The 12,470-nt window shown below is 51.8% G+C and overlaps 1 protein-coding gene across 1 annotated transcript in view; it reads right to left on the minus strand.

Moving 5' to 3' along the window:
- LOC145360451 (polyunsaturated fatty acid 5-lipoxygenase-like) overlaps window positions 1–12,470 on the minus strand; it is a 60,636-nt gene that overhangs the window by 44,914 nt on the left and 3,252 nt on the right. Inside the window, exons 2-3 of the mRNA XM_080215668.1 lie at window positions 3,537–3,735; window positions 300–381 (exon numbers count right to left, since the gene is read on the minus strand). Coding sequence (XP_080071794.1) covers window positions 300–381; window positions 3,537–3,735 — 281 coding nt within the window. The remainder of the gene's footprint in view (window positions 1–299; window positions 382–3,536; window positions 3,736–12,470) is intronic.

Genomic DNA, 12,470 nt, shown 5'->3' on the forward strand with positions numbered 1-12,470 from the left:
CGCCCCGCTCCCCGACTCCCCCATCCCCCCCGACTCCTCCCTCACCCCCCCATGCCAATGCCCCCTCTCCTCCCACATGCCGACTACCCCCCTCGCCCTGTTCCACGCACGCCGAGTCCCACTCCCCCCGGCTCCCCTACCCCCCCCCCCACATGCCAACACCACTCCTCCCCCCACACGCCGACTGCCCCCCCCCCCCCCCACTGCATACCGACTCCCCCTTCCCCCCGACACGCTGACTCCCCCCCTCCCCCGCACTATTTCCCCCTGCAGGGTTGATGTGCACAATATGAATTTACCGGTACAATTTCTGCCTCTCCTCCAGTTCGCGGCGACGGTGCTGTTTAACAATCTGGGTTTGGTCGTCTCGTGGCAATTTGGCTGCAGAAGGACATTTCAGACAGAGTTACAGAGTGTGTCTGTTTTGGCACAATGTTTATACAGAGTTACACAGTGTGCAGTCTCCTCCAACACCCCCGGGACAGGTACAGCACGGGGTTAGATACAGAGTAAAGCTCCCTCTACACTGTCCCCCATCAAACACTCCCAGGACAGGTACAGCACGGGGTTAGATACAGAGTAAAGCTCCCTCTACACTGTCCCCCCATCAAACACTCCCAGGACAGGAACAGCACGGGGTTAGATACAGAGTAAAGCTCCCTCTACACTGTCCCCCCATCAAACACTCCCAGGACAGGTACAGCACGGGGTTAGATACAGAGTAAAGCTCCCTCTACACTGTCCCCATCAAACACTCCCAGGACAGGTACAGCACGGGGTTAGATACAGAGTAAAGCTCCCTCTACACTGTCCCCCCATCAAACACTCCCAGGACCGGTACAGCACGGGGTTAGATACAGAGTAAAGCTCCCTCTACACTGTCCCCCCATCAAACACTCCCAGGACAGGAACAGCACGGGGTTAGATACAGAGTAAAGCTCCCTCTACACTGTCCCCCCATCAAACACTCCCAGGACAGGTACAGCACGGGGTTAGATACAGAGTAAAGCTCCCTCTACACTGTCCCCCATCAAACACTCCCAGGACAGGTACAGCACGGGGTTAGATACAGAGTAAAGCTCCCTCTACACTGTCCCCCATCAAACACTCCCAGGACAGGTACAGCACGGGGTTAGATACAGAGTAAAGCTCCCTCTACACTGTCCCCCCATCAAACACTCCCAGGACCGGTACAGCACGGGGTTAAACTTGTCCTGAATCCAGGAATTGTGACATTACTGTTATCACGTCACCATCACCAGTGTCTGATCTTTATCCGTTTTTGAAAGAATTCAGTGAGATTAATAACACAGCAGCTTTCTTTGTATAATCTCTCTCGCTAAATCCGGATGATATTCCTGTTATTTGTGCGTCTGAGTTAAAGATTCCATTATCTTTCCGATCAGAAACACAATCCGAAGGAATCTAGACTCTTGCCAGGGTAAGGGGTACAGACATGCACGATGCAATTCACTTGTGCATTCTCTTGGAAACTATAGCATAACAGGCTGCACGGTGGCACAGTGGGTAGCACTGCTGTCTCTCAGCACCAGGGTCCTGGGTTCAGTTCCCAGCTTGGGTCTCTCCATACAGACCTTCTCCCCGTGTTTGCGTGGGTGTCCTCCGGATGCTCCGGTTTCCTCCCACAATCCAAAGATGTGCCGGTGAGGTGACTACGTGGAAATGCTTGGTAAAATAGGGCTGAGTCAGCATGGCTACATCAAGGGGAGGTCATGTCTGACAAATCCGTTAGAATTCTTTGAGGAGGTAATGAAGAAGGTAGACAAAGGAGAGCCATTGGATGGGATTTATTTGGAGTTCCAGAAAGCCTTTGACAAGGTGCTTTACAGCTAAATAAGCTCAGAGCCAATGGTGTTGGAGACAGGGTACTGGCATGGATAGAAGGTTGGCTGACAGACAGAAGGCAGAGAGTGGGGATAAGGGGGCCCTTTCCAGGAAGGCAACCAGTGACTGGTGCTGTTCCACAGGGGTCAGTGCTGGGACCACAACTTTTCACTACTTACATTAATGATCTGGAAGATGGAACTGAGAGCGCGGTTGCTAAATTTGCCGATGATACAAAGAAATGTAGAGCTTCAGGTAGTGCTCAGGAAGTGGAGGAGGCTGCAGAATGATCTGCACAGGCTAGGAGAGTGGGGAAAAGAAGTGACAGATGGAATACAATGTGGGAAAGTGTGAGGTTATGCACTTTGGTAGGAAGATAGAGGCATAGATTATTTTCTAAACAGGGAAAGGCTTTGGAATCTGAAGCACAAAAGGGACTTGGGAGTCCTGGTTCAGGACTCTCAAGGTTAACGTGCAGGTTCAGTCGGCAGTTAGGAAGGCAAATTCAATGTTAGCATTCATTCCTAGAGGGCTAGAATACAAGAGTAGGGATGTACTGCTGAGGCTGGATAGGCTCTGGTCAGATCCCATTTGGAATATTGTGAGCAGTTTTGCACCCCATATCTAAGAAAGATGCGCTGGCCTTGGAAAGGATCCAGAGGAGGATAACAAGTGATCCCAAGGGTTTGTCAAATGAGGAGTGGTTGAGGACTCTGGGTCTGTACTCGATGGAGTTTAGAAGGATGAGTGGGGATCTAATGAAGCTTACAGAGAGGCCCTGGATAGAGTGGACATGGAGAGGATGTTTCCACTAGTGGGACAGACTAGACTTGAGGGCACAACCTCAGGGAAGGGACACGTTTTTGAAACTGAGATGAGGAGAAATTTCTTCAGCCAGAGAATGGTGAACCTGCGGAACTCATTGCTACAGAGAGCTGTGGAGGCCAGGTCATTGAGTGTCTTTAAGACAGAGATAGATAAGTTCTTGATCAATAAGGGGATCAAGTCACGGGGTTGAGAACCACACCAGCCACGACTGAATGATGGAGCAGACTTGATGGACCTAATTCTGCTCCTATATCTTATGGCTTCCTGAAGGAGCTCCATTCGTGGGTTCCAAGGGCCTCTTGTATGTTGCACAACTAATTGATGGCAGGCTAATAAACCATGAAGGGCATCGCAGCAGAGTCTGCTTTCCACTCTATCTATTGTGGTCTGGGTATGGGTGGGTTATTAGTGGTGTCTAGATGGGACCAGAAGCAGGTACCGGACTAACCTTTCCTCCCTCAAGCCCAGGGAATCATCGAAACCCTAGGGTGCAGAAGGAGGCCATTTAGCCCATTAAGCTTGCACCCCCCCCCCCCCAGGCCCTATCCCCCGACCTCATGTATTTTCCCCGTCAGCTCCCCTGACAGTAAGAGGCAACTGCGCGTGGCCAATCCGTTTTACCCGCGCATCTTTGGAGTCTGGGAGGAAACCGGAGCATCCGGAGGAAACCCGGAGGTTCTCCTTGTGTCAAGGAGAACACGCAGGCACCTCACAGACAATGACCCAAGCCGGGAATCGAACCCAGGTCCACGATGCTGGGGGCAGCAGTGCTGAGCACTGTGCCACGAGCTGTAACCTAGCGAAAAAGCCACACCTTCTCCCACACTCGCTGTCCGAATTTAGCTCTGTGGTTTAATACTAACCGCGTCCATCTCGCAGCTCGATTTCCTTGTTGTCAGTGATCCACCGGTAGCAGGGAAATTCCAGATAATCTCCCGTGGGAGTTTTTATGGTGATATATTTACAGTACCAGTCATCCTGAACCCAGTACTTGTGCTTCTCAATCTTCAACAACAGAATCTCTCCAATATCATCCGTCACCACCAGTTCATACGAGTCCACCTGTCCAACGGCAAAGGGAGGGTTAGTATTGCTGGGAGTGGGCAGCAAGCCGGGACTGAGCCAAGTTCTGTTGCTGCTACACTGAACATAGAAAATGTACAGCTCAGAAACAGGCCTTTTGCCCCTTCTTGTCTGTGCCCAACCATTTTTCTGCCTAGTCCCACTGACCCTGCACTTGGACCATATCCCTCCACACCCCTCTCATCCATGAACCCGTCCAAGTTTTGCTTAAATGTTAAAAGTGAGCCTGCATTTATCCGGCAGCTCATTCCACACTCCCACCACTCTCTGTGTGAAGAAGCCCCCCCTAATATTCCCTTTAAACTTTTCCCCTTTCACCCTTAACCCATGCCCTCTGGTTTTTTTCTCCCCTAGCCTCAGTGGAAAAAGTCTGCTTGCATTCACTCTATCTATACCAATCTCAACTTATACACCTCTATCAAATCTCCCCTCTACACTCCAGGGAATAAAGTCCTAACCTATTCAATCTCTCTCTGTAACTCAGCTAGAAACTCTGTAAATCAGATAGAAAGGACCAAGACCCGACTAACGGGGCTTCCAATATTAGTCAGGGTTGGAAATTTTCTAAGCAGAGAGTTTTTCAGGTGTACACAACACAAACTGTCTAAACTGGACCTTTTCCTTCACAATTCAATCTTAAATATGAGTCATAGCAGAGCAATGCATTCTCTGAATATTAAGATTCCCTCTTTTATACCCTCGACAAACCCCCTGATGTGCCCCACCCCCCCGACTCCCCCCCCAGCATGTACCACACTACCCCTGCACGTGACCCAACCCCCGCCCCCCCTCACACACCCCACTCCCGGACGCACCCAACCCCCGCATTCACACTGCCCCCCCCAACATGCGCCCCACCCCCCTGCGTGCACCCAGCTCCACCGTACCTGCACCCACCCATCCCACACACACACACTCCCTCAACCCCACACACCCCATCAGCCCCCCCCCACACAAACCCCCCCACACACGCCAACACACACAACCCCCCACACATGTCACATGCAACACCACACAGACCCCCCCGCGCACACAATACACACACCCACACAGCCCCCACTGCGCACACAATACACACACCCACACAGCCCCCCGCACACACAATACACACACCCACACAGCACCCCCCCACACACACAATACACACACCCACACAGCCCCCCCCACACACACAATACACACACCCACACAGCCCCCCGCACACAATACACACACCCACACAGCCCCCCCGTGCACACAATACACACACCCACACAGCCCCCCCACACACACAATACACACACCCACACAGCCCCCCCGTGCACACAATACACACACCCACACAGCCCCCACTGCACACAATACACACACCCACACAGCCCCCACTGCACACAATACACACACCCACACAGCCCCCACTGCACACAATACACACACCCACACAGCCCCCACTGCGCACACAATACACACACCCACACAGCCCCCCGCACACACAATACACACACCCACACAGCCCCCCCCCACACACACAATACACACACCCACACAGCCCCCCCCACACACACAATACACACACCCACACAGCCCCCCGCACACAATACACACACCCACACAGCCCCCACTGCGCACACAATACACACACCCACACAGCCCCCCCGTGCACACAATACACACACCCACACAGCCCCCACTGCACACAATACACACACCCACACAGCCCCCCCGTGCACACAATACACACACCCACACAGCCCCCACTGCACACAATACACACACCCACACAGCCCCCCTGTGCACACAATACACACACCCACACAGCCCCCCCACACACACAATACACACACCCACACAGCCCCCCCGTGCACACAATACACACACCCACACAGCCCCCACTGCACACAATACACACACCCACACAGCCCCCACTGCACACAATACACACACCCACACAGCCCCCACTGCACACAATACACACACCCACACAGCCCCCACTGCACACAATACACACACCCACACAGCCCCCACTGCACACAATACACACACCCACACAGCCCCCACTGCACACAATACACACACCCACACAGCCCCCCCGTGCACACAATACACACACCCACACAGCCCCCACTGCGCACACAATACACACACCCACACAGCCCCCCGCACACAATACACACACCCACACAGCCCCCACTGCACACAATACACACACCCACACAGCACCCCCGTGCACACAATACACACACCCACACAGCACCCCCACACACACAATACACACACCCACACAGCACCCCCACACACACAATACACACACCCACTCAGCCCCCCCGTGCACACAATACACACACCCACACAGCCCCCACTGCACACAATACACACACCCACACAGCCCCCCGCACACAATACACACACCCACACAGCCCCCACTGCACACAATACACACACCCACACAGCACCCCCGTGCACACAATACACACACCCACACAGCCCCCCCACACACACAATACACACACCCACACAGCCCCCCCGTGCACACAATACACACACCCACACAGGCCCCCCGTGCACACAATACACACACCCACACAGCCCCCACTGCACACAATACACACACCCACACAGCCCCCACTGCACACAATACACACACCCACACAGCCCCCACCGCACACACAATACACACACCCACACAGCCCCTCCGTGCACACAATACACACACCCACACAGCCCCCCCGTGCAGACAATACACACACCCACACAGCCCCCCCGTGCAGACAATACACACACCCACACAGCCCCCCCGTGCACACAATACACACACCCGCACAGCCCCACCGCACACACAATACACACACCCACACAGCCCCCCCGTGCACACAATACACACACCCACACAGCCCCCCCGTGCACACAATACACACACCCGCACAGCCCCACCGCACACACAATACACACACCCACACAGCCCCCCCGTGCACACAATACACACACCCACACAGCCCCCACTGCACACAATACACACACCCACACAGCCCCCACACACACAATACACACACCCACACAGCACCCCCGTGCACACAATACACACACCCACACAGCCCCCCTCAGTACATGCAACACACACACCCACCCTTCACTTTGGAAGCAAACCAGTCTAGCACTCAATCCAACCACAAAGCTACTGAAGTATAAAGATAACTATTGACCCCCCGCCCCCATCACCCCCCCCACTGCCACCAAATGCCCCCCCACACCACCAAACAACCCCCCCAACACACCACCACCAAACAACCCCCCCCACACCACCACCAACCCCCCCCACCAACCCCTCCCCACCACCGCACCCCCATCACCACCAACCCCTCTTGTCACCACCAACCCTCCCACCCCCACCCTCCTCCCCATACAGTTCACAGGAAACTGACTTCCTTCATCATAAACCCAAATTAATGCTGGAATAGTGGAGACAGTAGTGTTATACAGAGGCTAATGGTCTGGGACACGGGTTCAAATCCCACCATGGCAGCTGGTGGAATTTAAATTCAATTAGTAAAACTATATATTCAGAACCATAGAACACTACAGTTCAGAAAGAGGCCATTCGACCCATCGAGTCTGCACTAACTCCCTGAAAGAGCCCCTCCCCTCCACCCCATCTCTGTAACCCTGCTCACTTACAATGGCCACTCACCCTGTGGGCTGTGGGAGGAAACCGGAGCATCCGGAGGAAACCCACGCAGACACGGGGAGAATGTGCAAACTCCACTCAGACAGTGGCCCGAGGTCAGAATTGGACCCGTGTCCCTGGCACTGCGAGGCAGCAGTGCTAAACACCGTGCTGCCTCATAACTAAATTAAATCAAAAAGCAACTTGCGATGAAACCATTTTCTGTCCCATCCGGATTACAAATGCCATTATTACTCAGTGTGGCCTGTACGTGACTTCAGACCCACAGCAATGTGGCTGACTCTTAAAAGCTCTCTGAAATGTCCCATTAAGTCTTTCTTCTGGAGTAACCCAACCATCAGCTTTCTGTCACCAACACCTTTTATCCTGAACCCAATGGAAAGGGCTGTTCCTGTGTGGCTGACAATCAGAGAATCTTTGCCTCGAAATCTACGCACTGGTCCAGGGTAGAATAACAGGTTTAAAACCCCCGCCTACCCCTTCCCACTGGGTGAACCTCCAATCACTCAATAAGGCAGCTTGTACTCTGTGGAGCCCACACCATCGTAACACCGCCCCGGGTGGCACGGGGTTAGCACTGCTGTCTCACAGTGCCAGGGACCCGGGTTCGATTCCCGGCTCGGGGTCACTGTCTGTGTGGAGTTTGCACATTCTCCTCGTGTCTGCGCGGGTTTCCTCCGGGTGCTGCGGTTCCCTCCCACGGTCCGAGAGACGTACTGGTTAGGGTGCACTGACCGTGCTAAATTCTTTTTCTGTGTACATGAACAGGCGCCAGAGTGCGGCGACTAGGGGATTGTCACAATAACTTCATTGCGGTGTTAATGACTTGTGACTAATAACTTAAGAACGTAAGAACATAAGAAATAGGAGCAGGAGTAGGTCATCTAGCCCTTCGAGCCTGCCCCGCCATTCAATAAGATCATGGCTGATCTGTCATGTCTCAGTTCCACTTTCCCGCCCTCTCCCCATAACCCTTAATCCCCTCTCTTATCAAAAACCCATCAACCCGCGTCTTAAAAATATTTAGCGAGGCAGCCTCCACCACTTCAACGGGCAGAGAATTCCAGAGATTCACCACCCTTTGAATGAAGAAGTTCCTCCTCAACTCTGTTCTAAACCGCCCCCCCTTTATCTTGAGGCTGTGCCCCCTAGTCCTACTGTCCTTTCTGAGCGGGAAGAGTCTCTCCACCTCTATCCTATCCATCCCATTCATCATCTTATACGTCTCAATGAGATCTCCCCTCATTCTTCTAAACTCTAACGAGTACAAGCCTAGTTTATTCAGCCTCTCCTCATAGCTCAACCCCCTCAACTCCGCCATCAGCCTAGTAAACCTCCTCTGCACTCCCTCCAAGGCCAAAATATCCTTGCGTAAGTGCGGCGACCAAAACTGCACACAGTACTCCAGCTGCGGCCTCACCAATGCCCTATACAGCTGCAGCAAGACCTCCCTACTTTTATATTCAATCCCCCTCGCTATGAAGGCCAGCATCCCATTCGCCTTCCTGACCACCTGCTGCACCTGCAGGCTGGGTTTTTGCGACTCATGCACAAGGACCCCGAGGTCCCTCTGCACCGTCGCCTGCTGCAGTTTTTCGCCACGTAAGAAATAGTCCTTCCTACCATTATTCCTACCAAAGTGGACCACCTTGCACTTGCCAACATTAAATTCCATTTGCCAGTTCCTGGCCCATTCGCCCAGCCTATCTAGATCCTTCTGCAGACTCTCCACACCCTCCGCGCAATTTGCCGTTTCACCAATCTTGGTGTCATCAGCAAATTTTGACACTCGGTTCCCTCCTCCAGATCATCTATATAAATGGTAAATAGCTGAGGCCCCAGCACCGACCCCTGGGGCACCCCACTAGTCACCATCCGCCAATCCGAATAGCACCCATTGACCCCCACTCTCTGCCTCCTATTTGACAACCAATCCTCTATCCACACTAACACCCTACCCCCAACTCCATGTCCTCTGACCTTCTGCAATAACCTCTTGTGAGGCACCTCGTCAAACGCCTTCTGAAAATCAAGACAGACCACATCCACCGGCTCTCCTCTATCCACCGCCCTAGACACATCCTCATAGAACTCCAATAAATTCGTCAGACACGACTTCCCCTTAACGAAACCGTGCTGCGTCAATAAATACGCTTTAACTTTTAAACAGCACTGTGGGTGTACCTGACGAAGGAGCAGCGCTCCGAAAGCTAGCGGTGTCGGCTACCAAATAAACCTGTTGGACTTTAACCTGGGTGTTGTGAGGCTTGTTACTGGGTGTATCTACACCGCATGGATTGCAATGGTTTAGGAAGGTTCACCCTCTCAAGGGCAGTTAGCGATGGGCAATAGATGCTGGTCCAGCCAGCAACGCTCACATCCTGTACAGTAATGTTTAAAAACAGGTCGTGAAGTGGACTGGAGCAAGTTCATTAGTGGAAATTTCTCTAGAAAAGGCTTTTGCTATGAATTAAATTGGAGATGGGCAAGATATGTACAATTTCTGTAAAGTTGTGTGTCTTGGGGTTAAGCATGAGTTGCCTCGTTTAGACTTCTGGAAGAAATTCAGAACACAAGAGATTTAAAAATGCACATCAAAGGGAAAATCTCACTGGTCTTGATTTTAAGAGGTGTCAAAGATAAGACTGAATCAAAGGAAGAGGTTGGTAATACTCTCAGAGATAACAGAGAGCCTCCGAGTTGGGAGTATTTGAACCTGAAGCAAAGGAGGATTAGGAAACTGAAAGAGAACACGAGGGTAAGGGATCAAATGACATAAAAACGGATGGCAAAATCTCTGTTGGGACGTTAGAAAGGAAAATATAAAGTTTGAGTCCCAGAAAGGTTGGTACTGTGGCACAGTGGTTAACAAAGCTGCCTCACAGCGCCAGGGATCCAGGTTCAATTCTGGGCTTGGGTGACTGTGTGGAATCTACACGTTCTCCCCATATCTGCATGGGTTTCCTCTGGGTGCTCTGATTTCTTCCCACAGCGCAAAGATTTGCCGGCTAGGTGGATTGGCCACACTAAATTGCTCCTTATTGTCTAAAGAGGTGTAGGTTAGGTGGATTGGCCACGCTAAATTGCCCCATGGTATCCAAAGATGTACAGGTTAGGTTGGTCGGCCGTGCTAAATGTGTGATTTTCCGAATGGTCTTTTCTGCAAGGTAGGATTCTATGATAAATCATCGAACCCGACAGTGCAGAACGAGGCCCTTCGGCCCATCGAGTTTGCACCGAACACAATCCCACCCAGGCCCTACCCCCATATCCCTACATATTTTACCCACTAATCCCTCTAACCTACACATCCCTGGACACTAAGGGCCAATTTCTTAGCATGGACCAATCAAACTAACCCGCACATCTTTGGACTGCGGGAGGAAACCGGAGCACCCGGAGGAAACCCACGCAGACACGAGGAGAATGTGCAAACTCCGCACAGACAGTGACCCGAGCCGGGAATCGAACCCAGGACCCTGGAGCTGTGAAGCAGCAGTGCTAACCCACTGTGCCACCGTGACACCACAAAAAGCACAATTGTGAATAAGGAAATGCTGGAGGTGTTAAAAACTTTTCACAGACAGCTGCAGAAATAGTGAGCACGCAATCATCTGCTGAAAAAGCGGAAGTTAAATAAACATTTACACAGAAGTGGTGTTGGAGGAATGAACGCGAGTGAAAATGCAGTGGATCTGGTGGTCTTCAGCTTGGGTTTTGAAGGTGGCTACTGCAGAGAGATTGGATGTATTTCTTCCAATTCCCTGGATTCTAGAACAACCCCTGTGTTTTAAAAATAGATAATCAAGTAGAAAATAAGAGTAGACAACTAAACTCTGCTATTCAGGAAAGGAGGGAGAGAGAGAGGGAGAGGGAGAGAGAGCTGGGCCACGAGGTGGCGGATGGAGTTTAATGCGGAGAAGTGTGAGGTAATCCATTTCGGTAGGAATAACAGATGTGTTGAGTATAGGGCTAACGGGAGGACTTTGAATAGAGTGGAGGAGCAGAGGGATCTAGGTGTATGTGTACATAGATCCCTGAAAGTTGGGAATCAAGTAGATAGGGTTGTTAAGAAGGCGTACGGTGTCTTGGCGTTTATTGGTAGGGGGATTGAATTTAGGAGTCGCAGCGTCATGTTGCAACTGTACACGACTCTGGTGCGGCCGCACTTGGAGTATTGTGTGCAGTTCTGGTCCCCACATTATAGGAAGGATGTGGACGCTTTGGAGAGGGTGCAGAGGAGGTTTACCAGGATGTTGCCTGGTATGGAGGGGAGGTCCTATGAGGAGAGACTGAGGGATATGGGGTTGTTTTCACTGGAAAGAAGGCGGCTAAGAGGGGATCTTATAGAAACATATAAGATGATTAGAGGTTTAGATAGGGTGGATGGTGATAGCCTGTTTCCTCGGATGGAGAAAGCTAGCACGAGGGGGCATGGCTTTAAATTAAGGGGGGGTAGTTATAGGACGGATGTCAGGGGCAGGTTCTTTACCCAGAGGGTGGTGAGGGACTGGAATGCCCTGCCTGCTGCAGTTGTAAATGCGCCTAGTTTGGGGGCGTTTAAGAGATTGGTGGATAGGTTTATGGACGAAAAGGGATTGGTTTAGATTAGTGGGTCAATGTTTTTTTTAAAAATAAGACTGGTCGGCGCAACATTGTGGGCCGAAGGGCCTGTTCCGCGCTGTAATGTTCTATGTTCTATGTTCTAAAATGCTGACAAAGCTACAGCCATGGTTTATGGACGAAAAGGGATTGGTTTAGGTTAGAGGGTCATTGTTTTTTTTAACTGGTCGGCGCAACATTGTGGGCTGAAGGGCCTGTTCTGCGCTGTAATGTTCTATGTTCTATGTTCTATATGGTCAAAATGTTAGGATCGATGATTAGGTACAGGGCAGCACAGTGGTTAGCACGGCTGCCTCACAGCGCCAGGGACCCGGGTTCAATTCTACCCTTGGGCCACTGTCTGTGTGGACTTTGCACATTCTCTGCGTGTCTCTGTGGGTTTCCTCCCACACCCCAAAGATGTGCAGGTTAGGTGGATTGGCCATGATAA

The sequence above is a fragment of the Carcharhinus amblyrhynchos genome, chromosome 31 (genome assembly GCF_965287045.1).
Source record: "Carcharhinus amblyrhynchos chromosome 31, sCarAmb.v2.hapA, whole genome shotgun sequence".
Taxonomy (NCBI): domain Eukaryota; kingdom Metazoa; phylum Chordata; class Chondrichthyes; order Carcharhiniformes; family Carcharhinidae; genus Carcharhinus; species Carcharhinus amblyrhynchos.